General features: G+C 40.4%; 1 protein-coding gene across 1 annotated transcript in view; it reads left to right on the forward strand.

Annotated features, from left to right (window-relative positions):
- The window catches only part of PKHD1 (PKHD1 ciliary IPT domain containing fibrocystin/polyductin), a 269688-nt gene that overhangs the window by 115273 nt on the left and 127769 nt on the right, over positions 1–26646 (forward strand). Inside the window, exons 37-46 of the mRNA XM_072857760.1 lie at positions 4054–4261; positions 5233–5390; positions 6997–7191; positions 8264–8389; positions 11040–11173; positions 16682–16794; positions 18144–18243; positions 19585–19719; positions 22923–23058; positions 24793–25039. Coding sequence (XP_072713861.1) covers positions 4054–4261; positions 5233–5390; positions 6997–7191; positions 8264–8389; positions 11040–11173; positions 16682–16794; positions 18144–18243; positions 19585–19719; positions 22923–23058; positions 24793–25039 — 1552 coding nt within the window. The remainder of the gene's footprint in view (positions 1–4053; positions 4262–5232; positions 5391–6996; positions 7192–8263; positions 8390–11039; positions 11174–16681; positions 16795–18143; positions 18244–19584; positions 19720–22922; positions 23059–24792; positions 25040–26646) is intronic.

Raw genomic sequence — 26646 nt, forward strand, 5'->3', positions numbered from 1 at the left:
AGTGTTTCTGCTTGCAGTACTTTTTGGGGGAAGAAATAATTTAAATATACTGCAGCTGTTGGTCTTTTAAACCTTTTGCTCTCAAACAAGTAATTTATTTACCTGCTGCACACTCCAGTCCCAATCACTGAAGGTTATTTTATGAACCTTGTATGTTTCATCTGAAACAGAGTTTGTTTTCAAGGGAAACAAGAATGAGGGCTCTGGGCCTCCAAAGGGTGGTCCTGCAGACAGTCTGCAGAGACAGGGGTCTTTGTTCTAGGGAACCTCCTTTAGGTATTAATGATCTCCATTGAAAGTCCATTGGTTGCTTGAAGGAGAGAAGCTGGAGAAGACCTCTGGGAAATGAAGGATGTCTCTCAGCTGGAGATCATTCTCTCCTGAATTGTTCATCAGCACATTTCACCTCCCCATTTAGAAGCTGGGTATAGGAGTGCCTCTGAAAAGTGGTGTACCCTACCCAGCCAACCTACCCTTGGTAGATGAGCAGAGGCCTGGAAACTTCTTCAAGAAGCAGGAGCAATTTGATTTGACTGCCTGCCAGCTGTTTGGCTGTTCACTTACCTGAGGGTTAATATAAAGGACCATTTCAGGCACCCTATGGTATCCAAGATATCTGTGTGGGTCTGGCAGATAGGTCATGGGACTTATGTCAGACCAAGGCCTTTCTGGAACAGCAGCTAGATGCCAATCGTACATCCAAAATGACATGTTTAGGCACCTGAAACCCACCCACAGTCTCCAAACTAAGTCAAGTCAATTGCAGACACCACTGGTAATAGTGACTAAGGGGTGTGGTGGGTTTTGTGCTCTTTTTCAAGCTATTTTCATTCAAATCTGTTGGATACTAAAGTTGGAGAACATGGGGGTTGCATGTTTTCCTATAATTGGAACTACATGAGATATAGTTTGCAATGTTATACCTACTTTAAAAAGAAAAAGTGAAATTTTAAGGTATCCAGCTGTAAATTTGTTTTAAAAAAGAGAATGGGTGATTTTAAACAGCATGGACGATGACTGCTTGAGAAACAGTGTAGTACATTTCTGCGGGTGTATGATGGGCTCCCATCAAAACCATAGGGGCTAGGAATATGCTATAGTTAAGGCAAAGAACCCTCAGTTATGGTCCCTCCTTGGTGAACTGACCAGAAAAGTATCACTGACCAAATCCTGTGTGTCACTCGTGCTGCTTAGGGTAGAGGAAAATCTGATCTGCAGGTGTCATTGTATGTGGGAATATAAATGGGAAGCAAGGAAAGAAGAATCTCCTAGACTTTTTTTTTCCCCCTAACAAAAATATACTAAAAGTATTGGAAATTGGAAGTAGATCTTACACATACAAAGAAATACCCCACCCCATGTAAATCATCAGGAAAAAGGTAAAACAAACTGTGGAAAGGGAGACAGAGAGGGAGGCAGGGAGACCACAGTAAGAAGTCAAAAAAGAAAAAGGAAAACAAAAGGGGGGGAGGTGTTTGGATACCTTGAATACTCTTCTTTTAGAAGAAAAAAAACCTTGAGAAGATTTTCCTTAAAAATTTTTGTTTCAGAGCTTGGAAGTGGAAAAAAAACTGAAACAAGCCTTTTCCATTAGAGCATATTTTGAATGCAGAACGGTGGTTTGCACCTCTTAATGACAGGAGTTGTTGCCCAGCAGTGTTCTTACAATGGCTACTGTAGTATGTGTGTGACAGATGTACACAATGGGAGGTAGTTGTGTGTCTGGCCACAGATGCGCTCAAACACACACACTAACACATGCACACAAATCAGTACTATAAACAAAACATCCAGAGCTGGAGAAGAATTGCATGCTGCTCAACATGCAGATGGCTGCTGCCAGTCGTTCGCTTTTATGCGAGTCCTAAAAATTCACGAGGTTCACTCAATGAAAGAAGGTAAATGCATAAAGGTGATGAGACTGCTGCTAGTAAAAGAATGCACATAGGCTGATATTGAGAGGGGTTTTTTGAGCTGGCTAAAGCTGTGTTGAAGATGAGGTCTCACAGGGAAAACCCTTGATATCTGTGCTCATGAATGATGCAAGGTGGGCTTTGGCTATGTCTACATTAGAAAACAGCGTGGCCCAATAGAAGTAGATCTGTAGAATGAATGATGTAGGTGCTGAGGATGCAGGGTCCGCACTGTATGTGTTTCCATTTCCTAGTTTATTTCCATTAGTGTCTAAAGTGTATTATATGTCCTACTGGATTACAGCATCTGCATTGGTTTCATCTGAAGGAAATCCATCTGATGTACTCCAAAACAGTTCCATGATATGAACTGAAGCACATTAAGTGAAGGATATCTGGGAGATTTGCTTAGCTGTAAGTTGAGAAATTTCAATTCTATTTTAAGAAAAAAGAAAAGATAATAAACCAGAAGTATCTCAGCTAGGTTTAGATGCCCATCAACTCATTGACACACAGAGCAGGTGCTCAAATATACTTCAAGATGACAAGAGTATAAAGACTTGATTCTTCCTTCTCATTCTGCTGTGAATTAATTGACTTGGAGGTGCTACTCCTTATTTCTGTCTTCATTAAGGAAAGAACTGGGACACTAGAGTATAAGCAACATGAAAGTGAAACAGGAAATGGAGAGAGAGAAGCTTGCTTAAAATAATTTGAAAATGATTTATTGGATGCAACCTCTACCCTCAGTGATTTCTGGTGTTATTACTTTTCTATCATACAACCAGGGAGGACAGTAACTTGCTGTGGGCTAAAGGTAAATTATGATCTATTGCAAAGGAGGGAAGGAAAAATATACTAAAGGTGGGTGTGAGGCACGTACTCTCCCGTGATGGTGTTCAGTGTGTTGGATCTCACTGGATCAATCTGTTCCAAAGTCTGCTAGGGAAAAAGAAATGTCAAGAGTTAAAGCAGACATCATGAAACGAAGAAGGGAGGGTGAAATGGCAAGATGTTTCATTGCTGGCGCTTGTTGCACACGGACTTGGTAGTATGTCCACTGAAGAGGAGGAGGGGATCTGGGAATCTGCAGTTGCAACTTTGCTACTGCCTTCCAGTGGTGGCCTAAGGTGGCCTAATGCAGGGGGCACATCTTGCAGTTGTGCCGACCTACGTACTCACACTGCTGTAACCCATCCCCATCCGTAGGGGTGTTCAATGACCCAACTCAACTGAACATGAAAGTTGAAAATATGTTTTCAGGTCTAGCCAGACTAAGGCCTCACCGAGAATGTGTTTCAGCAGTGTTTTGCGAGATTCAAGTTTTCTGGACAAAAATCACCAAAGTGACAACATTTAAAATAGTATGTGATATTATTTCTGCTTTTGGATGAAAAAGGCTGAAGCAAATTCTTTTAATATGACACTTTTAAGCCACTTAACCCAAGATTTCAAAGAATGACCTCTTGTTTTGGATGCTCCATTGGAAACAGCTTTGAGAGGACCTCGTGTTGCCAGCTGAGCAATCTGTAGTCACTCTTAAAAGTTTTTCAAACTGGTGATATTTGTCTTTCCTTATGTCACTGAAATGTTACTAACAGAAGCGCGTGTTTTTGTGAATACAAGTTACTTGTGGACCTAGATTCACTGCATGTTGTTTTGGACACTTGACTAGGGAATCTGATAATTCAAAGTGCTTTTTGCACTCAGAGAAGGACAAGGGTCCCTGCAGAGAGTGCTTGTCTTCGTTAGTTATAAAGGGTGCTTAAGAAGAGGGTGTTTCTCACATAGGGAAGTCAGTTTGGGGAAATGAAACGGAACCTCAGCTCCCATTGCCTGTTGAGCAAACTTCTTTGCAACGTGTTTTTTCAGCTTTTTGGGACCAATAAAAACAAAAATATATGAAATGAAGATGTTGTTTGGAAAGCGCCACGTTTCTGATCCGAGCAGATGTGCACAAATCCTCTTTCGTGGCATTAATCCCGTCTCCTACACAGCATCAAAAAGAAATGAATGACTGTGGGATGATCCAAGTGAGGCGGTGTTTTCTAAGCATGCTGCTCCTGGTTTTTTTTTTTTTTTATGTTGATTGACTCGGTTTTTAAAATATTTTTTGCTGCCTTTTTTTTTTTTTTTTTAGGCTGGATGCCCAAAGTAGCTTTCACGCACTTGAAATCCTCAGCTCATGCTAATGACACACGATTACTGCTCCAGGAAACTGTTGACTGGCAAACTGGTGATGAAATTGTGGTGGGAAGGACAGGCCTTGGAGATGCACAACAGCAAGAAGAAATGGCTGTTATTGAGTCTGTGAACAACACGGAGCTGTACCTTAGATCACCACTCAGGTATCCTTTCAAGGGCCAAGTGGATTTCTATAGCAGAGAGATAAACCAGGGGAAAATTTGGTCAAGGTGAGGATTTTCGGTTTCCTGTGGGACATAATAACAATATAAATCCCTTTACAAAGGTGGTCAGAGATATTTTGGCTCCTCACTCCCCCTAAAGCTAGTGGACATTCAATCCTGAATGTTTCTGACTATGTTTAAATTCTGTATCATAACCATGAACTCAGAAAACCTTTGAAGTAGAAAACACTGATGGCCAGTACCTTCCAGTGGCCTCAGCATAGGGTTGACAAAGAATTTTTCTGCATAGTTAATTTCTTGAGAAAGTGCATTTTTTTCATAAAGTGTCTGACTTCTGTAAAAAAAAAAATCCTCCCTTCTTGACTGATTAACTTAGGCTGATTAACAACACACTCAAAGTGAATTACTTCAGTTTGGAAATACTGCTTCTGTGTTTTCAGTGACCTGTAGTTTCACTGCCTTGCGCTCTCTTTGTCTTCTGTGTGTGGAGGTCATGGTCAAACTGTACTTCTTATCATCATAACCTGGAGTCCCAGTGCTGAAAAATGTTATCTGTTTGGGAGGCAACCCAACTCCAATGCCCAGAAAGATTAATGGTATAATTTTCAGAAGTATCTGGGGCTTGAGGAAGGAAGAACTGATGGTTTTCACCGATGTATGTTTTGGGAAGATGAAGAAAGTTCAAAGACTGAAATACTTTGGTGTAAACATACATAATCTAAGGAAAATTTGTGAGCTTGAGAGACAAAAAGATGAAAATAAACATCAGCCAAGGAAAAATATACCTAGCCCATATATGCAGACGCATTGGATATGCCACTGTCCATGGTGAGATAGGACTGAAACCAGCTCTGAATTTGGACAGTTGGAGTTATAAGTATAGCGTAAACATCATTCTTGCCCTCTGGCAGGTGCAGATACTTTTGTACCTTTTTTGTGTCTTTCCCTAGGTACTCCTACAATGTTGGAGAAGGATGGGTGAATGGCCAAAGCCTGCCTTTGAGAGCTGTGGTGGCACTGATTAGCAGAAGGGTTGTTGTTCAAGGAAATGTCACGATGGAGAGGATGTCACACCTCAGACAGTGTGTAAAAGCAGGTGTTACAAGAGGTGAGGAAGTCTTTTCTCACAGAAATGTACTGAGGAGGAAAATTGCTCCATTAAAATCACATTGTGGTATCACTGTGTGTTAGAGATCTTTCTTAATAGGATAACTTTGAGACATACCAGAACCAGGAAAGCGAGTTTATCTTTCCAAACATTGCTTGACATTGAAGTGTGAAGTCTTGGGAGTTGAACTGCATTTCATTGTAATATCTCAGACGTATTATTTTCACATTGTTTTTTCAAGCCGTCTTGGGAAAGACCCTTTAGTTTTGCCTGAGCCTAAGGGTGTAGAAAAGAACGTATCTTCTGAAAACATGTTTCAGTGTACATAATATATTAAATTTTTAATTGTATTTACAATTTAGTCACTTTAAGAAGAAGGAAAAACAAAACAGCCCAATGAAGTTTGTACTCTTCAGTGTAAAATATTGAGACATTGTTTAGTGTTTAGGGATACCAATAAAAAAGACAGGTGGTGGTTTCTTGTAGCATATAGTAGCACTGGAGAAACAATGCTAGGTATCTCAGTTCTCCTTTAGTTTTACCTGTATGAAACACCATGAAGCTTGACAGGTGGCTTCCTGATTGACACCAGCTGATGAGGAAGCAGAATCAGACACAGTGATTATAATTTGAGGAGAGTTAGGTTATCTGGCAACCCAGTTGTAAGGTTTCCTTTAAAAATAAAATGCCTTGGGCTTTCAGACTGTGACACAAGACTTCATTTGATATCCAGCAGCCAACTGCTTATATTACTCATAGATTTATGATCCATTTTCTGTGGAACTCATAAATATAGTCTCTGAAATGGGCTAACCATTTGAGGTTTTTATTTGAGCTAAAGGATAGGAGGATTTCTCAGATGAGTCACCAGAAGATGAGTGGGCAGTGTTTTTTGTGGTTAATTTACCTTCTTTAAAAGAAAAATTAGCATTACTGAGCATAAGCAGGCAGTGCTGGAATTTGAAATCTCCTCTGCACCTCCACTGAACAAGCCCAAATTGCACATTCGTAACCTGAATCCCCTTGTACCAAAATATCCTGAGCATAGATCCACGGAAGGATGCCTTTCAGGAATGTCAATTCCTTCCCCAGCCCTACGATTTACTTTCCTTGTCTTCAGACTGTGGGTAGTAACGGTTCCTCACCCATCTGCAGGGACAGTGGGGAGAGCAAGAGTTTTAAAGAAATTTCAAAACGTTCTCATTTCAGTTTAGTTCAGTACACCCGTGCCCAATCCCCTTTTCAAGAACCTCACCCAAGGTAAATCAATGTCACATCCATCTTCCCCACGCATAGGACTATTTAAAATTGAACACAAGGAACTTTCCAAGGCATAAAACTACCACAGCTTCCTGCTGGTTTTAATATATGTTCCTCTAAAAATGTCTAGGCTCTTAGGGAGGGAACCACAAGAGTATTTAGAGGGAGTATCAAATATGCTTGCCTGTGGCTATTTGTCTTTGGGCCCATGTTTAAGATCACTGCTGGAGATGGAGTCTCATGGAGTCAATATGGTGGGTCTCATGATGTTGCTTGGGGCATTCTGCACATCCCATGGTCACCATGGAGAAGTAACACTGACAGCTCCAACTGGATTGTATTCTAGGTGCCTCCAGTTGTCTGTACAAGCGAAGCGAGAGGCAGCTGGGGTCTCGGGACCTGGGGGCCATTGTGGTTGTGGAGGCCTTCCAGGGAGAGGCGAGTCGGCTCTGGGTGGAGGGGGTCCAGTTCCGCCACGTTGGCCAAGTGTTTCGGCAGCACTGTAGTGCCCTGACTGTTGCTGGCAACGCATGGATGGCAGGTGAGACGGCTGCACTGGAGTTGGACCTGAATGATCTCAAATGTCCACCTTTTTCTGCAAAGCTGGGGCAGATGTCCTCAAAAGCCTGCTCAGCTCTCGCTTCAGTTGACAAATTGGATTGGTAAATGTGAGAAAACCTCACCTGTAGTCAGCCCAGCTGAAACTTGATAGAGTGCTTTAAGCTGCTTTAGTTCCTTTGAGTCTCTGGACAACTTCTTCCTAAAATAATATTTCATTTTTATGCCACACCACTGAGTTGGTGGGCTAATTCTAGCTCTGGAAATGAATGCACTAATATACTGCGAGGGAGCCCAGAGGTGGCTCAGGGCTGTGCAGTAGCATAGGCCAAAATTTAATTCTATCACCTGAAGGTTAAGGAACATATTAAGTTCTTTTGACTTTGTCACTGATAAGTGCAAAATTTATCTCTGTGGAAGTGGCAATGAGGGCTCTAAAGACTGGTGGTGATAGAAGCAAGTTAGGTGGGCTCAAATAATATTTTTAGGGCGCTGGATGGGACTTTCCCCTCCAGCTAACCCACACTTATGCCTTTCCTATGGCATCTTCATCACTGAGTGAGGATCTAGGCTTCCTGGTGGCAGAAGGCAGTGCTGGCTGTGTTCCTGGACTACGGTGGGCAGGTCACCATGTCTGGCTAGACAAGGTGTACAAGATACCTGCCCTGTCCTTGCTGCCTGCCCTTCTGAAACATTCCTCCTCTCCTTCAATCCCACTTCAATCATCCAGCTGCTGAGCTCATAACATACTTCACTCTTGGGATCTTCCATTATCCTTTCACTGGATCTCCTCCTTCTTCCTCACAATAGTGGACCACCTCCATTAACCCATTTCTGTGCTCAGGGCCCCTCTTCCCTACTGTGCCCATCTCAGCAACGCCCGCCTGTTGGCAAAGATCTGCCAGGTGAGTAAGGGTGGGCAGCTGCAACTAAGCAGTCTCACGGGAGCCAAAAGGGTTAATTGCACAGCATCAAAGGATGAGGAGCTAATATAAAACTCTCCCAAACTTCAAGATGCAGTGTGCTTTTTGCTCACAGCACTTCTTTCTTTCCAGACTCTTACATACGTGGCTGTTGTATTTTGGACTCCTTTGGCCAAGGACTCCGTCTGACTGGGATCTCAAACCTTAATGTGGACAGTAATGTTTTCTATAACATTTCAGGCCATGGGCTTCTACTGGGTAAGTGAAGCAGGAAAATATCTATCGTACATGTAGCAGTAACATGTGCTGATTATCATTTACATGAAAATGCCTTTGGAGAAAAGAATGGCAGATCCTTAACTACACCCTGAGAACTCTAATCACATCTTAGACATTTTCTGGTATCAGTGAATCTGGAATAAAGCTCCCAAGATTCCACATGCAACTCCTAGCAGCTATTTCATTTTGACCACACACTCCATTTCATCAGGTCAGTCTTCACTTGATCTGGATCCCTTTTTTTTCAGTGTACAAATAGAAGGACGTTTTTTTAGGGAATTGATTTATCTGTCTTTGGAAGAGCACCATTATGCAATATTTAAGACCCCAGTTCAGTGAGGCATTTAAGAGCGTACTTACCTTTAACTTCAGTCATTTGACATCGAAGATAATGGAGTGAAAGCATATGTTAAAAGTTTAGCACAGGATTTAGCACTTAAATAGATTGGAGCTTGGAGCAACAAAAATGTTAAACAACAAAATATTTCTCCTAACTAACCATCAGGAGACTGACTTGCAGCATCTTCTGCTGGGATCTCATGTTGCCTGAATACCTAAAGATATAGCTCGATTTTTGTTTTCCATCAGAGATGGGATAAAAATGACCAATTTTAAGATAAACAGAGGTGGGGAAATAAGCCTTCAGTCCTGATCCTGCAGTTCCACACACACAGCGAGTCCCTATGCTAGGTCCTGTATATAAACATAATGAGAAATGATAGATTATGATTTAAACAGACAAGACCTATAAAAGGAGAGCGACTGTATACATCTTGCAGACAAAGAGAGCTGGCTCAGAGAGATGCAACGACTTGCCCAAAGTGATGCACAGAGCCCCTGTGGCCATGGGGAAGCAGAACAAGATCTCCATCCTGGCAGCACGCCTTGGCTCGCTCGTGCTGGGACATGTGTCTGAGTTAAAGGACTCTGGGCTGAGCTGAATGTTTCCGCTGAAGTCTCAGCCTGAATACACCTTATCCCCAAGATGTCTTTAATGGCTTCACTGTCAGCAGCTCCAGAGGGTCTGATGGATGCATTTATATATCATTTTGTTGCCTGTGAAGGAATATTTATTATAGCTGGCTATTTGCAGCTCCAGAATTGGACTCCCTCAGTGATTTCATCTAAAACCCTTATTTTCAGGAGGTTTGCAAGACAGTCATAAAAATTTGCTCTGGGCTTAAAATTAATTGACACACCAAGACCTTTTATGCCACCTCTAAAACCTATATGGCTGTCAAAAGGACTGCTTTAGGATCCTGTTCATGCTCTGGTAGTGGCAATGTAGTAAATACAGCCTGGAAAGGAAATATTTCCTAAATGGATCTTGTTCCAAAAATGGAGAAAGGCTCAAAAGACTGAGAGGAAGGCTAAAAATAATGACTGCCATCCCCAAAACCAAAAGCACATAGGTTTTCCTGGCACGTAGCTTACATTTGGGGTAGTAATGATTGGGGAATTGATCTGTATTTGGAATAGAACTTGAGCAGGTATAGTTGAAGATAATAATTTACGTTCAATAAACAAAACTAAGCATATTTAATTTGCTCCTGATGTGGACCAAACAGAGATGATTCACTTTGTATTCTGCTTCCAAAACACCAGAGCAGGGGGACATATGCTGATGTGTCCTTATTTGGACTTGACTTGTATGGGACTGTCCACTTTTTGCTGTTGGGTGGCAAATTTCTTTATGGTGTAGTTTAAAAAGATATTTCTTTTTTTTTTCTTCCTACTTCAATACCGTTACTAGGTCTGGGGCACCCCGTGACTCCGAGTTGTGTGATCAATTTTTTGATTGATTTTTCCTTTTTCTTCTTATACTTCATTGCTTAGGGGGGCAAACCCCCCACTTTTGTGCACAGTTGCGCCAGGTGTTTTTAAGTCTATTTAGAAATTTTCTTACATGTAAGTAGGGCAGTGGATGGAGACACAGGAGATAGATAGGACTTTGAATTCTAGTACTGCCAGAAGCATGCCTGTGTACGCATAGGTGAGCCACTTCCCACTCTGAATCTCTTTTTTTCCAACTGTAAATGTGCTTTATAATATTCTCTTTATTCATTTTCTCCATAAACCTGGGGTACAGTATGGCTGGTGTTATATTCATATATTACACCTCGTACAGGGTCTTGTGCATATTGAATTGCAGAACCATGGTCTCTATTGCCTCTTTGTAGAATATGTATTGTAGTATCCTTTCCCTAATTGTTTTTATCTCATTAAAATGTAAGCTCTTTGTGGCAGAAACTGTTTTTTTACCATTTTTACAATGTTGATCAGATCTTGCTTGTGGCCTCCTGACATTTCTGAAGCACACATCCTTCCCCTTTCCATGCTATGCACCACTGTGTTGAGCAGTCATGGCAGTCTTTGACCGTCTCATAGTCATCTTCTGCCAAGTGTTAAACGCAGGTTTCTAAGTGCTTTTCAAACAGCGATTTACCCAAGGACAGTTAGCAGGGAAAGCTAATTCCCAAGTGGGCCATGCCAGCAACACAGGCAGGGCAAAACCCAGCAAGTTTTGTGACTTGCATAATAGAGGGTTTCCAGCTATATGTACATTTCTGTTTTGTTTTTTTTTTTTTCTCTTTTTCTCTTTTTTTTTTTTTTTTTTTTTTCCTGAAAGGAGAGGGACCGGAAGAGGGGAACAGAGTCAGTAACAACGTAGTCATTGGCCTTTCTGGAACAGACAGTTTATCCAACATTGAGACACTGTCACCAGCAGGGATCTACGTCAGGGCTCCTGCCAACCACATAGAGGTAAGAAGTTTAGGTATAAAACATAACATTTCATTTCTAATCAAAGATATCAGAAAGATACGGAGCTTCATTTATCTGAGAGATCATATACACAACATTTGCTCCTTGCTGAGCTGTCAGAAACTGTGCTTGTGGTGGGATATTAAAACAAATGCATATTACAAAATAAATTACATTCATGGGGAAATGTATTGTTACTGAAAATTTTACTGCTCTTGAGTGGAAGGAAATATTGCAGTGAGGTCCTTCATCCTGGGATACTTTAAAAAGCTGTTTTATTTCTTAATACTCATGGATTCATAAAAAGTGGGAAAAAGTTTAGGCTCAGCTTCTCTCAAATTTTTCCTATTTCTGTCATAAAAAAATCTCAATTTTAATGGGCTGATGACAAACACACTAAAACTCAGCAATATCAAATGCACCTCTGTCTGGATTTAAAATGGCAACTTACGTACAGTTCAAGATTTGCATTCCAGGGTGAGAAGGAGAATGCGTTCCCTGTCCTATGAAAATGACATTGATTTTAAAAGAAACCAAGCTTCTCTATTCTAAATAGTGATAAAACATCAAACTCTTAAAAAGCTAACAGACTAACAACCCTCACATCAAAAAGTTGAGCTCAGTAAAAATATTTTTATTCATTAATTCTCTGATACTTTCTTTTAGTTCATATATTTTTTGTCTTATTCATGTCAGTTACATTTCAGAATAAAGAGTCACTTTTAAGTGTTTCAAGGAAAAAAAATATGATTTTCAGTGATTAAGCAATTTCAAACCACTTTTCCTTCCCAACTGTTTTAAGCCTGAAATTTCATTGAAACTGACCTTTCTTACCACAGTTTCAATTGTGACAAATGCACATTTTCACAAAAAAAAAAAATCCTGACCTGTCCTATTGCTAACCCACAGAAACCAAACCAATTATTAAGTGTATGTGAAGACCTAATCGCCCGTGGGCTTCTGTTCCAAGAGGAAAGAACTGCACCTAGATTTGAAGGTGAAAGAGAGACCAACGTATTTCCTATGTTAGTATGAAGACAATAGTACTTAGGAAGAAGGAGAGGACTTTTCTGCAATTCCCTCAAGGGCATATTTATCATTTTAAAGACCATCAAATATGGTTAAAAATACAACAACTAGGCAGAATCACATGAATTTCAGCTCCACTAAACACAGAGTTTTGTACTATCATGCACTGACTTACCCTGGAGCTGTCTACTCGATCGCCAGTGGCTCAGCTTTTGAAAAGGTTTGCTGCAATTATCTCTACGGGTACATGTGAACTGACTGTGGTTGGTTTTCAGCACATTTGTTTAGCTCTTTTGGTTCACATGTCTTCGTAGATACGCCCAAAGCTGCGTCTGTGGCTGTGTACCCGAACATCAGGGTTAAGTCTGCTCTCCAAAGATGTGTTACTCAAGGCAGAATAGCTGATGGCCCTTGAAGGGTTGCTGATAAACCTCATTGTCAGCAGTCTCTCGGAGTGGGCTATTTGAGGCGTTGCAGCAGCAAAAGGAAAATGTGAAGAAGTTGCCTAGCTTAAAATTATTATTAAGTGCACTTACTATTCTACAGTACCAAGCAGTGTTTAGCAGAAGACATGGAAGGACATGGTTATTGAGAGAAAAAGTCACACTTTTCCCAAGCAAAACACCTGTGTCCTGTGGAGTTTTTCTTGGTATGGTAATAATGACTAATGCAAGGGATGCTGGTCCAGCACCAGCATCATGATGTTACAGAGTTTCAGCAACTTTTATCTGATCAAATGGGTCAAGAACTGGATATTGCTTTTTAGGTATTTATAATCTTAAATTAATAGGGAGGTTTGAAGAGTGTAATGGGAAAGACTCATCTTCCCACTGCTTTGTTTCCAGGCCGTGACATAGAATAGAAACTTCCCCCCTGGATTTTGTTAAGTGGTTGTCAGTTTTTGTATTTGTTTGTTTTCAGATTGCCATCTTTCAATTACTGGTTTTAAACTTACAGGCTGCAATCTTTAAGGCAAGGATTACAGCTAAGATAGACAGAGAGCTCTAGGTCCATACTGTGTTACATGGGTTAAGCTTTCCACAGTGAGTCCTGCAATAATATTTTCATAACTACTCAATTTACTTGGGAGCCTAAATTTGCATCGGTGACTGAAGAGCTTAAATTTCCTTGAAAATCAGTGGTCTCCTAAACGGAGTTGAAATTGGGACACAGCAGTCACTCAAACCTGAGCCTACAAAGACATTCAGAGAACCAATTCCCAATGGTTTCCACTTGACTTAAGCTTTTAAGTGCATTTGTGAACCAGGGTGTTAGATAAAATTTTATACTCATACAGTATAAGTGCAAAATTATTATTATAAGGTTAGTATTTTTTTTTAAATAAAGTATGGAAGCCCTGGCTATCACTTTTTAGTGTCATAAGACAATTTCATTAGCAGGCTGGTTTCTTGCTTTTTAAATGCTATCAGCATGAGGAACTGAAGATGCCCCTCTTCGATATTAGCTCTTTTGTCACTGAAGTGTATGCCCTATGTCCCTGGTTTTATTTTTGTGTGCAGGAAAAAAAAAGTAGTTTTTTATCTTCTTCTTTTTGTTGTCTTGGGCCTAGTGGGTCTTGGACCTTTTGTAGTAACTTCCTCTTCATAAACATTCAATGCCCTTAAATCCCAGAGCCAGCATGCAGTGCTCATGCATAACAACATACACACTGGGTTTAAGAAAGTCAACAAGCATCCTCCCTTTCCTTTCTTGCCATGGTGTTGAGGACTGGGAAACAGCTTAAATGAATGAACAGGGTGGAGATCAGCCTGTGTTTCCATGTCAGAGGAGTGACTGATGGTCATGTTGTTGATAAAAGAATTTGTTTCCCCGTATCACCCAACCCAGCCATTCTCCACAATACCAAAGAGGTGAGGCTGCATCTGTTTGGCATTGACTGTTTCTCACTGTTTCATCCCTACTGAGATCTTTTCTAAAACTTTCTGCGAGGTGAGTGCATGCTGAAGCGAGCCCATTGGGGGTACTCCTTGCATCCTGACAGGTTCTGAAACTGGGGGAGCAGTGCTGGGCACACTCTCTAGAGCTTTAATGTCATCTTTAAGGTCAACAATTTGAGCCCCGGCTATCTAAAAGAAATTCATTAAATATTTACATTAGCAGTGTTGTACGGTTAAGAGACACTTAAAACGTCAACCACTTTATTTTACTGACTTGCGATGCACACCTCCAGGTATTTGGCATGCTCGGGGAGGTAATTTCTCTCTGGAATTTTGGTTGCACGGACATTTGTAATATACTGACTTCCACAAAGAATTGATTTCCACACAAAATTCCCTGCTTGCCTAAACCCCCTGCCCTCCAGCCACTAGCTGGCTGAATAAATATGCAGGTTTTTTCCTTATGAATCATCTGTAGAACGCACGATTGGAGTCGCAAGTAAAAGATCCTGGAAATAATGTGACTGGACTGCAGAAGTATTTTGTTAAAGGAAAAGGGTCTTTGGCTGCACTTTCAGAAAAAGCAGCAGTTTTACCAGGGGATAGAGAAAGCAGGGCTTTGGGTATTGATACTTCTTTGTTGCTTGACAGATGTCAGAGATCACGACTGCAGGGAACACACTTGGATGGGTCAAAAGAAAGTAATTGGTGTATGGAGGCTTTCACCTCTAGGTCACCAGGCTCGGCTTTTATTTGGACCATCAGGGACCAAAAAGTGATTAGTGTTTTAACACTTTACGGTGACCTATGAATGGTAGTGGTGGGTCAGTCCTGATCTTAGAGAACAAGCTCTTCTTCTAGCTGCAAGAAAGCTCATCCTAGACCCCCCTTAGAGAACTAGATACCTCCAGAGAGCAATTAATCTTATCTAAGGATAGAGCAGAAGAATTGCCCTCTGGACATGCCTATGACTTATTTTTTCCAGGAAAGGGAGCCTAGGTTTACCAGCCTGGACTTCAGCATCAAATTTTTACACATCTAAGATAGGTGAGAGGGATCATGCCAAGATGTGCACATGAAAACATCGCTATAAGGACACCATCCAAAACCATCTAGGTTTGGCTGCTGTCCAAATGAAGGAGGTCAGAGCAGGTTTTTCCCCTAGAGTAGAAAAGCTCCTAACTCACTGTCTGTAACTCACATAACCCACTTGCCACAGACTCTGTAAGTACCAAATTCCTAATTTAAGATCAGGCAAACCTTATCTTCACTTATTTTTCACCTCTTACAATAATACAAAGAATGCAACTCCAGAATTTTTTCATTAAGAGGTATTAAGTGACAATAACTTACGGCACATCTTCCCATGGTTATTCACTTATCCTGTTAAAAAGAATCCAAACCAAGTAATTTACCACAGGTCTGAGTAAGTTTAGTTGTTCAGCCACAGACATATCCTGAAGATGTAGTTCTCCCTTTTCTCTTGACTTTTAGGGGGTCTCACTTTTTCATGCTAATGTTGTTTCCTTTTGCTGTATTTGCTTCGGGAGATATGAGAAAGATACAGATTGAGAAGTAAATCAATAAACTGAGTAGTTTGTGATTTACTTTTCTTTCATGCCTTGCTACTTAGAAAGGATTTTACAGGAGTATGTCCTGGCTTTGGCTGGGATAGAGTTAATTTGCTTCCTAGTAGCTGGTATAGTGCTGTGATTTGGATTTAGGATGAGAATAATATTGATGACACACTGATGTTTTAGTTGTTGCTGAGCAGTGCTTACACTGGTCAAGGACTTTTCAGCTTCCCGTGCTCTGTCAGGTGCACAAGAAGCTGGAAGGGGGCACAGCCAGGACAGTTGATCCAAACTGGCCAGAGGGCTATTCCATACCATATGACATCATGCTCAGTATATAAACTGGGGGAGTTGGCTGGGGGCTAGTGATTGCTGCTCGGGAATGGCTGTGCGTCAGTCGGTGGGTAGTGAACGGTTGTATCACTTGTTTTTTTTCTGGGTTTTGTTCCTCTCTCGCTCTCTTGTTGTTTTCCTTCTCATTGCAATTTTTTTTGGTTGTTGTTCCAATCATTAAACTGTTCTTATCTCAACCCACGAGTTTTCTTACTTTTGCTCTTTCGATTCTCTCCCCATCCCAGTACAGGGGGAGGGTGAGCGAGCAGCTGTGTGGTACTTAATTGCCAACTGGGGCTAAACCACAACAGGGTAAGAAGTTTTCCACACACTTTTTTCTCACCTACTTCTTGAAGAACTATGGTAATATCATTTTTCTATCATTTGCTTCTATTGCTTGGCCAATACTTCTATTGGCTCAAATACTTCTATTGCTTGGCCAACCCTTGTTGCCTGGCTTGAGAACAGTTTTTTTTTAAGACTGGCCCAAGGACAGAGTGAAAACAGGACAAGATTGAGGACACAGAAACAAGGTACCAGCTTCTACCAGCCAGACTTACCAGAATTTGAATGGACCTCAGCTGGGATTTTAATTTGGGTTTTTCTTAAGTTTATTTTAATTTCCAGAAATCTGTGGTAATCTTTTTTTCACTGTCGTATATGCTTCTCTGCAGGGTAACTTAGTGTGTGCTGCTGGGTATGGTTATTTATTTCATCTCTCCCCAGAGGGACCATCCAAAATTCCTCTCCTGTCCTTCAGTGAGAACGTAGCTCATTCCTGCACAAGGTACTTGGGGATTTTTAGTTAAAGAGATTTTCTGTCAGTGCATAGTAGTGCTAACTATAATTGGAGCGGTGAGCAGAAAATGCTTTGCCCCTCCTTTCAGGATTTTTTTTCCAATTTTGCACCTTTTTAGGGCTTCCTCTCTTGTAAGCAGGGTTCTCCACAGCAGAGCAGAATCAGTGTTTGATAACAATGTGGTTGGGGCTGTTTTTCAGAGCCTGATTGTGAACAGTTTCCTTAGTAGTTTCAATACAGTCCTTTCTTCTTCGTTCACAAGCCCAATTTGTTAACTTGCAGCGTTTCCCAGTGCTGTTAACAAGCTCCTCCACTTTACCCCCTTGTTTAAATGATCCTGATGTAGTTTAAGGTGCCACATTTAACACATTTCCTCATCAACCATTTAAAAGCAAAGCACCCAAGCATGTGCTCATGTGATGAATTGAAAGCTCATTTTTAAGTATAACAGACGTTTTGAGCAGAAGAGGGTGGCATGCAGGAGAACAGATACATGATTTCTTTCTTACGCTCCTTTAACATCTCCTGCAGGCCACCATTAGAGACTTGACACTGGCTTACACAAGCTGGAGTGGCATTTCTTACCTCCATGCTTTATATCATAGCAGCATGAACACTCAACTATTAGAATTTGGCCTCTCATTAAGTAGATTGAAGAGACTAATCACTTTATCCCATTGCAGTCCAATGGGATAAAAGATGCTGTATGTACGTCAGACATTACATATAACTGTTGTTCCTGTAGCATCCAGGAACAGCTATTCACTAGAGCTTTTGTCCATACTTCCCTAAAACAGAAACGATAGTAAAAAATGACATAGTACTAAAAGTCAGTGGACAGAGTCATCTGAATTTTGAGGAAATCTGGATATTAATCTGGATTTAAAATCTCTGAGAAGGTCAAACCAAAGGCTGCATTCAGGGATGTACACATTTGGAATGTACTCCAAGTTGGCTGAATCCAATAGAAAAGCCTTATCTGTCCAGATTCACGTCAGGCTTATCTGAAGGTGATGCTAGTTGAAAGCTCATGAGCATGGTGGGGGTGTTTTGCAGCAGGCGCCTGTCAGTGGTACTGCACACTGGTTGTTAGCCCTGACGTGGCTAATTCTGAAAATACTTGAAAAGAAATTTTAACTATGCTCTCTGGCATGATTAGATGCCTAAAAGAAATATTGCTATCCACCAGTCTTTGATTTTGGATTAAATGATAAAGTGTCATGCAGAGAACTGTTACAGATTTAAGATTTTAGATACCAAAATGATGAATAGGAAAAGCTGCTCATGAATACAGGCATTGTAAAGAAACAGCCTCCTTTGCTTTCTTTCTTAAACAGGTATGGGTTGCTGGTGTACCCAGAATATTTGCCAGACAGCCCAAACAGACCTGTTCAGTTCAACAACTTCACAGCTTGGAGTAGCCAAGGTGGAGCACAGGTACGTTTGTCCTGACTGTCCTCTGTGATGCTCAGGATCTTTACAAGTGTATCACTTCTACACTGACTTCATCTTTTAAGGCTGCAAATAGGCCACAGTTACGGTAAAGCTCTTGTACCTCTATGTCCATGTCCCTCAGCTGGAGGCTCCTACTTTGGTGACAAAGCCAGAAAAACAATTTGTGTGAGCTCTTCTTACTGCTCCAGTGCAGAATCAGTACTACTTTCATCAATAGCTGGTGTCCTCTGTCACCATCTAGCATCTGTCTGCCACTGTAATCATAGAATCATAGAATGGTTTGGGTTGGAAGAGACCTTAAAGATCATCTAGTTCCAACCCCCCTGCCATGGGCAGGGACACCTTCCACTAGATCATGCAGCCAAAAAAGTCATCCCACTGGATCTGAGCTATTCGTAAAGATTGCAGTTGGTAGAGGATATGTTACCTTCATAGGGTTAATGGTTTCCATGGGAGTTTTTTCATTCTTGTTAAAAATGTACATTTTTTTTTTTTTAATTTGTCTAGCTTCACTTTCCAGGTATTGTAGCTCACTATTACTTAATCTGATTAAAAACCCCACACAGTCCTTTATTATCTGATATTTTTTTCCCATACCAGTGCTTAGAGGCTGTGATCCTCTTAACCCCCTGTCTGATGAGCTGAACAGATTGTATGTGTTTCTCTGTAAGGCATGTTTTCTAGTCTAACCCATCCTATGGCTCTTCCCTTGAAGGTGTCCAATTTTTCAGTGTGTTTTTTCAGACTGGTGCATTCTTTTTCTGGAAAAACTTACCTGTATGAAAAGAAATAAAACAAAAAGGTGTTTTGCAGTTTTGTTTTTGTGGTTTTCTCTGCTAACTTGTAATTTCTTTGTATGTTACTGACCTAGCATACATGAATAAGTTTATTCTGCTTCTTTCTATGAGGTCCCTCTAGGAACAGTCTTCTTGCTGTTAGGTGACTGTAAGCACTACCTCTGCTTATTTTCAAGGCATCTTTCTGCTACAAACATTAACTTCTTTACCCTGCTATTCTTTCCAGTAATAAACCCCAAAATATTTAGAGCACTTGTACCTTGTCTATTACTGATTCTCAGTTCTGATTGTTTTTCATACTGTTCTTTTTTTCTTTTAACATGAAAATAAGTTGGCAGACTGTAAAGATTTTTGTATTATTAATTAAAAGCAGAAATAAAAAATTAAGGAGAGATGCTCAAATACTAAATACACATTCAACACTTTTATGTGTTTTTGTACTTCCCCTGTCTCTTGTATTGTAAGTGAAGTTATACATCACAATCTTTTTTTTTAATTATTATTCCTCTGTTATGTTTTTATATAGATTTTTAGTAGCAGTAACCTTGAACTCCAACATTTCTGGATTTATGCTTGCAAAGACTTTGGCATTGACATCGTAGAAAGCCTGGGAAACACTTCTGTAGCTGATAGCGTCTTAATTGGACACATTGGGCAAAAGGTAAGCACTGCAGGAATTATTTCAATATCTCTTGAATTGCACAGCAACGCTTCAAACAGGAATTTGGAGAAATAAGAAAGCAACCTGAAGAACAGCCTCTGCCCCATGGCAGCTTGGGTAAAGCTTGGATCTTAAATAGTTTGTACGTAAAGATAAATACTTGGGCCCAGCTTCAGGATGAGATTTGGGCACTGATCTGTTTGCTTAGTTCTCTAGCTGTCTTCCACTCCTTGGAAAGATGATGCCTTCAGCAGCAGCACCTGCAAGGGACATTGATTTGGTGATGAAGCAGAGAAACTTGGAGCATCAGTACCGCTCTCCCAACCTGCTGGAACCAAGGATTTTGTTGCTTCTGCTGGCAGCAGCAGAAAAGAAATAGCATTTGATCAGCTGGATCTTGCCTCATTTTTCAGGTGCTCTATTCATACCAGCTGATGGTAGGGCTGAATAAACATCAGCTGTTGAGAAACTGGAGATTGCATTCCGCAGGAAAATTCAGCATTTTTTCCAATTGTCTTTTTATTTCAGTATGGAAGTTTTGAAGATTTTTTAAAACAAATTTAAAACAAGGACTCTGATTTTTCTATCTGAATTTAGAACTATTAAAAGATTATATATTATAATGCATATTCATGTATATGCTTTATAAAACCACATTCAAAAGTAAAACCAAAATCACACTTCTGTTCAACTTATGAGCTGAAGGATTTTAGTAAGATAAGTGTTAATTTTTTCCCTACTCGTGCTTTTTTCCAAGATTAACATGGTCTCAGAAAAACCTTGGGATTTCACAGAATCTGAACTTTTTAAGAGAAATCATAATTTTTGTTTAAACAAGATTTTCTAATATAAATTACTATATACCTTTTGCTGTAATAAACAGACACCATTTAATCATACACAACTGGGTTTAGTTTAGTGATTTGAGAATAATGAGGGGGAATAACAGATTTGATTTCTGTCCTCGTTAACACTTTGGTTTCCTCTGCTCTCTCATAGAATCACTGGTCCACCTGGAACACAGAGTGATATTTTTTTACTTGAGAATGAAAAATGCTGTCAAAACATAACATTTTTATTTATGCAGTAAATATGATCCTCTTCCATTATTTCTTTAGGCAGCTGGACAAAGTCCTTTGGGTGTTACCAGGTTGTTAACAGATTAATAACATGGATAACAATGGAATTTTAGTTACAACTGGCCATAGCTGCTTGTTCATGATTTTGAGGTCTTTTTTGCCCTGCTCAGTTTTCTATTGTTGTTTATGAAATTAATTTTCTCTCTGACTGGCAGAAAAAGAGTTTTAAATGAGTTTTCTTTGGAAGCTCACAGAAAGAAACCTCTGTAGTAGGTCTGTTAAAAGTATGTAGCTCATAAAATCCTGGCTTCACCAGTCCAACCTTGCAGCGTCCCAATGACGCAATTAATTTCTCTCAGACACCAAAGGGTGGATGTCTTTGTTTTTGCTTTGCAGGATCCATGGAAAGACTCTGATGTTGTACTTGTTAAGAGATTTAGAGGCGCTCAGCTGTGCCTTGTTTCTTGAAGTACCCCAGGGGGGTGATTATCTTTGATTATCTCATGATAAGAGCCTCCTTGTCATAATTTACATCTTAATTTATGTAATTCTCCCTTTAATAATGATGTCTCTTTAATATCAATTAAAACTTTATGACATTAATTTAATGGAAACCTTGGATATTCCTCTCTGCTAGCCCTTCCAGTTTTTGAAAGAAGTGTTTTAAAACAAGATTGTTTTCTGGAAATATCAGGGCATTTAAAAATTGGGGCTTTGATCAATTAAAATGTTAGTGGCAGGGCTAAATCCAGGGCCGATAAAAGCCAAGGGAAGGACTTCTGTTAGCTTCCTAGACATTCAGCAATCCTCTTGCATACTTTCATAAAGCAACTCATTGTCCTTGTGGAGCCATTTGAGGAGAAGCATTTCTTCCTGAAAAAGCAGGAGGTCTGAGACAGGTGACACACACTATGGAGGAATTATCGTCTCACACCCTTCTTCTATTTGCTATTTATTTAAATAAAATAAATTAACTAAAAAAAAAAAAAAAGATAGAAAGGGAGGTGGGATGGAAGAACAGGCAAGTGTAAGTAAAAAACCAATAGAGTCTTTCTGACAGATTTGTTACCAGAAGTCAGGGATTTCTGCTTAACAGTGACTTGGAAGAAGATGGCCCAAGGACCAGGACCATCACCCCAGATGTTTTGGCCTCAGAGTAAAAAAGGTGATGGAGCTACTGTCTCTTAATGAGAATGAAGATAGCACCATCTGTTTGAAGTAATAATATATTTATAAAAATATATTTCATTCTACATTTTCAATTAAAGACTATGTTTTCACAGAGGGTGGATTTCTCCATTGATTCTCTACTATGGCTTTTGAGAGTTGTTCTACAACAGTGTTTATGTGCCTCAGAAAAGGTATCACACATTCCTCTCAGCCCTTCCTCCTCCAGGCTACCCACTAGATCTGAGTACATCCTTCTTCCCAGCCCATTTCCAAGATAAATTGGCAGAGAGATGTACACTTCCCCTGTGTCATGGCCCACAATCACCACAAAATCTAGTCTGTCCATTGTGTTTCCCATCACTTGTGGGTTTTGCTCTTCCTTTCCACTTCTTGTTGCTCTGATGGACCCTGAAGTCAACTAGAGCTTTGAAGAGAGCCTAGCTTAAATGCTTTCCTGCATCCCCAATCACACGAAAGGGCTTTGAATCTCAACAGTCAGGTTTTTCTTAGAAAAGAAATCAGAATGATTAGCTTTGTAGAGCAGGGAAATTTCCTGCCTGCTAGACAAGACAAGGTAAAGTAAAAGGGACTGTAAACAAATCTGCTCACTGTGCCTTCCAGGTGGATTCTTTCTTCCCTGGGAATGTGCAATTTCCTTTCCCTTCAAATGTCCAACCCTAACTACTACACAACAACCTGTGCAAAGCAAACAAGGCAATCACTGCCCTGAATATAATACTATCACATACTTCAAATGGTGAATTAAACAGATGTTACTTGTCAGAATTTGCAAAGCAATAGCTTAGATCTGTCCTTCAAACAGCGTACATTGCCCCACAACCATGGGCTTGAGTGCAATCACATCCTTGTGTCCCAGCTGCTTCATCCTGGACTGATTAGACTTGGAGATTCACATGGTGACGTTTCCCAGCACTCTTCGTTTCTTCGTTGCAGGATAGGACCTGTATGTCAGCAGGACTAAAAACTCCCAAAAGATACCAGCTATTCATCTCCAACACAGCTTTCAGGAACTTTGATGCGAACACTTGCACAGCGATCAGGACTTGTTCTGGCTGTTACCAAGGGCAGGGTGAGTCTGATTTACATTTATTTGGCAGAGTTTCCACAGTCCCTGGCTTCCTCCCATTTCAGATTCAGATGTTTAGAAGTTCATAGTTTCCACAGACAACCACTGATAGATATTTCAGCTGAATCCCACAAAAAACACTGTATAATGATGAAGAGTACTGGCCCAGTTTTGCTTCTGTAATCTTTCCAGTATGTTTGCTATAGGTGAATTATCAAGAGCTAGGTTTTGAGGTATTTGCATACCTGTTTTCCTTAGGTTTCACTGTATTAATAGTTTTCAAAAGTGTCACTCTCTATGTTTCACTTCCTCGTGACTTGGAGAGATGGATAATAACTCTTCCCCATTCACAGGAAGGTGCAGCATGAGATGATGATATGTAGATGCGAGATAAATGCTGTGCTTGGTTTGCAGCTCAGATGAACACAGAAAATCCCTGAGCTGGGATTGTAGAGACGTGCATAACAGCCAGACCTCAACAATACTCACCCTCTTCAGTGTGTGCATTTTGCTGACACTGTTGGTGGGCTGAACCAGACCCTTTAGCTGCTCTGCTCTGCATGGTCTGAGGTTGCAGGTTGTCTCCAATCTCCCTTGGAAATAACTTCATCACTTAGTTGAAGACACATATTGCACATGTTTTTAAGACAAAGGTAGCCTTATTTTTGCACTGATTTCATTTTCTCAAGGGAAGGGGTTTTTATACACTGTCTTGTTTCTGCTTCTTCATTTTGGGAGGTAAAATTTCAAGAGCGATGATTTCTTTAATAGCTATGACACAACCTTGCAGAATTTCACCAAGCTCCTACCTCAGGCCAGCCTAAACCTTAGGTGAATTTGCCTAAGATAATGTGTAAACTAAGCATCCTTTTGAGCTTTGAAGAGGTACCCAAAGGCTCTTTGAAGAGTGTTACAACTGCAATTACCTCTTAAATATATTTATATATGAATGAATACTGCCCTACAATAACGTAACAGAGAAAAAGACTTCAGGAGATGAGATCAAAGGACAGGAGGAATAGTAAAGTCTGACTCAGAGAGGCTACAACTGAGAATAGGGTAGTCATATAGTAACCAATGCAGTGCATGAACACTCATGCCAAAGCTGACTTGTTATGGTCCATGGGGCAATGATTTTCTGACATTTCTGGAGACAGTGTGTTCAAAAACTTCCTGTGCTATAGCCCGCATGAATATTCCTCCTTTTTGTAGCTATCTGTGTTACAGTAATGAAAAGATCCTCCAGCCACAGTTTTAGCTAAGGTTTTATTGTGCCAGGTACTGTACATATGCACACAAGTATATTTACACACACATAAACAGTCTTTATCTCTAAATAATTTATCTTATAAAAAAGGCAGAAAGGATCTATAAGAATCATTGTTTTGGGGACCATAACTTTGGGCAATGGAACTTGTGAAGAAGCATTTGGAGTCACTGAGGAGATGCTGGTAGGGCCAGGAGAAGCACCTGGATCAGAGGAGTCTGTAACCACAAGTCCCGTCACAACAGGGCACTGTTCAGCTTGGACCTGGCCATAGCACAGCAATGGCAATTCCTACAACCATCTCTATTTATTTATTTATTTTCCTGAATCTCCCATTCTTGTTGACTCAACAGACATTTTTCCAAAGCAAAGGTGAAATGAAGCTAGTCTCTTTTTCTCCAGAGATGTCTTGAGGCCTATTACTTGAAGAGGTCAGTCTCTGTTTCTGAAAAGCTGCTTGTTCCCCCCAGGTGGGTTTACAGTGAGAGCTGAACGTCTGACCTTCATCAACTCACCTTTCCAAGTGTCTTTCCCCTTTCCTCACTCGGCCATCCTTGAGGATCTCGACGGCTCTGTCACAGGGCAGAAAGGAAGTCATCTCCTCCCTTCCACAGATATCCTTGCAGTATCTTGCACAGCCAGTGCCAACTTCAGTCAAGCTTCTGGTGGCAGTGTTTGTGGCAGTGACCTTATTTTCCACCGTATGTCTCTTCATTTGTAAGTAACCATTCCAATTCTAAGAAATCGGCATGGATGTTGCTTCCTATGTTTTATATTGAGAGAGCTGCTGGGTCTGAACACAGTCCCAAGACTCCTGCCTCTGTTGAGTCCTAAACTAGGTCAAAAGCCTGAGCACTGGCATACATAGTCCGTGTTGCTGTCCATGTGGTCTCTGGCACTGGTTTTGTTCTGGGTACTTGTTCTCACCCAGATAGTTCCCAGGCATGGTTTAAGAGATAGCAGAAGGACCATTCCCAACTGGCAATTTGGATGCAGTCATCATGTTTCTGGAGAGGAGAACTTAGCTGTATGGACAGCTATGAGAATTATGCATACCAGTTGGCCTCCAGACCAGAGGACAGTCTTTGGTTTATTTTATTTACTAATTTAGATATGGCTTGCTTGCCATCAATTTTTTTCTGATGTTCTCAGCAAGCTGCTTATCTTTCTTACCTTGGTATCCTATCTATAGTCTTGATTCCTCTCCAGAGGCAATTCTGGCAGTGTTAAGTGGGCCTTTAAGTGGAGGCTGTGGTGTATTGCTATTTTGTCACTTTTCAAATTACCGGGGGGATATAAACTGGCCTTTGTAGAAATAAGAATCCAGCTCTAGGTAGGCACTGATGTTCAAAGTGGGATCGATGGCCAAGCTCCAGACAGTCAAAGATTTAGTGGGCAAAATGCAAACTTTGCCAAGATTTTCTGAATGCTGACCTATAAAATACTTCCAGATCATGAGAGAAACACTTCAGTTGATAATAAGATGCAGTCTTTAAAAAAAAAAAAAAAAAAAAGAGTTTGAATTTAATTAGATTTTAAGTCAAGTTCTGGGAGTGTTTCCTTTTATGCTTATTGTGAGAGATTTCCCCAAATGCTCCCAAAGAATAAGTGGTCATGAGTGGGGTAGCTTTTCATGTCTTAGGCAGAAAATCTTTGCCATCTGATTTCATTGCTATGTTATTTTCATAAACTATCAGATTCATGTATTATATTTTCTACTAAAACTGGATTCAACATTTTATGATTTCATGGGCTCAGCTCTCATGTTATGAACAGCGATATTGTATAGAAGATATAATAAGTTCATGATGTATTTAATTAAAAGAAAACTTTCCAGTAGATATGTTTCTGACACTCTGTTGCAGCCATGCCTTTCTTACCCACCTCATCAGGATTTTCTGGTCTTTCATTTTGCTGTTCTGTGTTTGCTACGAGGTGAATTTTAGTCAATTCAGATCATCAGACCTTATTAAGACTGACCCAGGCTCACAACATAAGCAACCTGTTTCACTCTGTACAGTTATGGTTTCCCATCAACATGATGGGATCAGACAACGGTACAAAGGAGATATGAGACTCAGGAATAAACTTCTGTTATTGTGAGTGGCAGAACTTTTTTGGCAACTAGGTAATTGCTTTTCCAGAGTTAAGATGCCAGTTTTCATTTGATTTCAATGGGCACTTGTGATAATGCCACTGTTTATAGACGGAAATGAAAACCCATTTGTTTGTTGTCTTAATCATGATAGAGGAACCCAAAGCATAAATGAACAAATTACTTCACGGGTGAAAGCGACTACAGTAAATCTGTGATGTAGCTCTCA

Source organism: Ciconia boyciana, chromosome 3, assembly GCF_034638445.1.
Source record: "Ciconia boyciana chromosome 3, ASM3463844v1, whole genome shotgun sequence".
In the NCBI taxonomy this organism is placed as follows: domain Eukaryota; kingdom Metazoa; phylum Chordata; class Aves; order Ciconiiformes; family Ciconiidae; genus Ciconia; species Ciconia boyciana.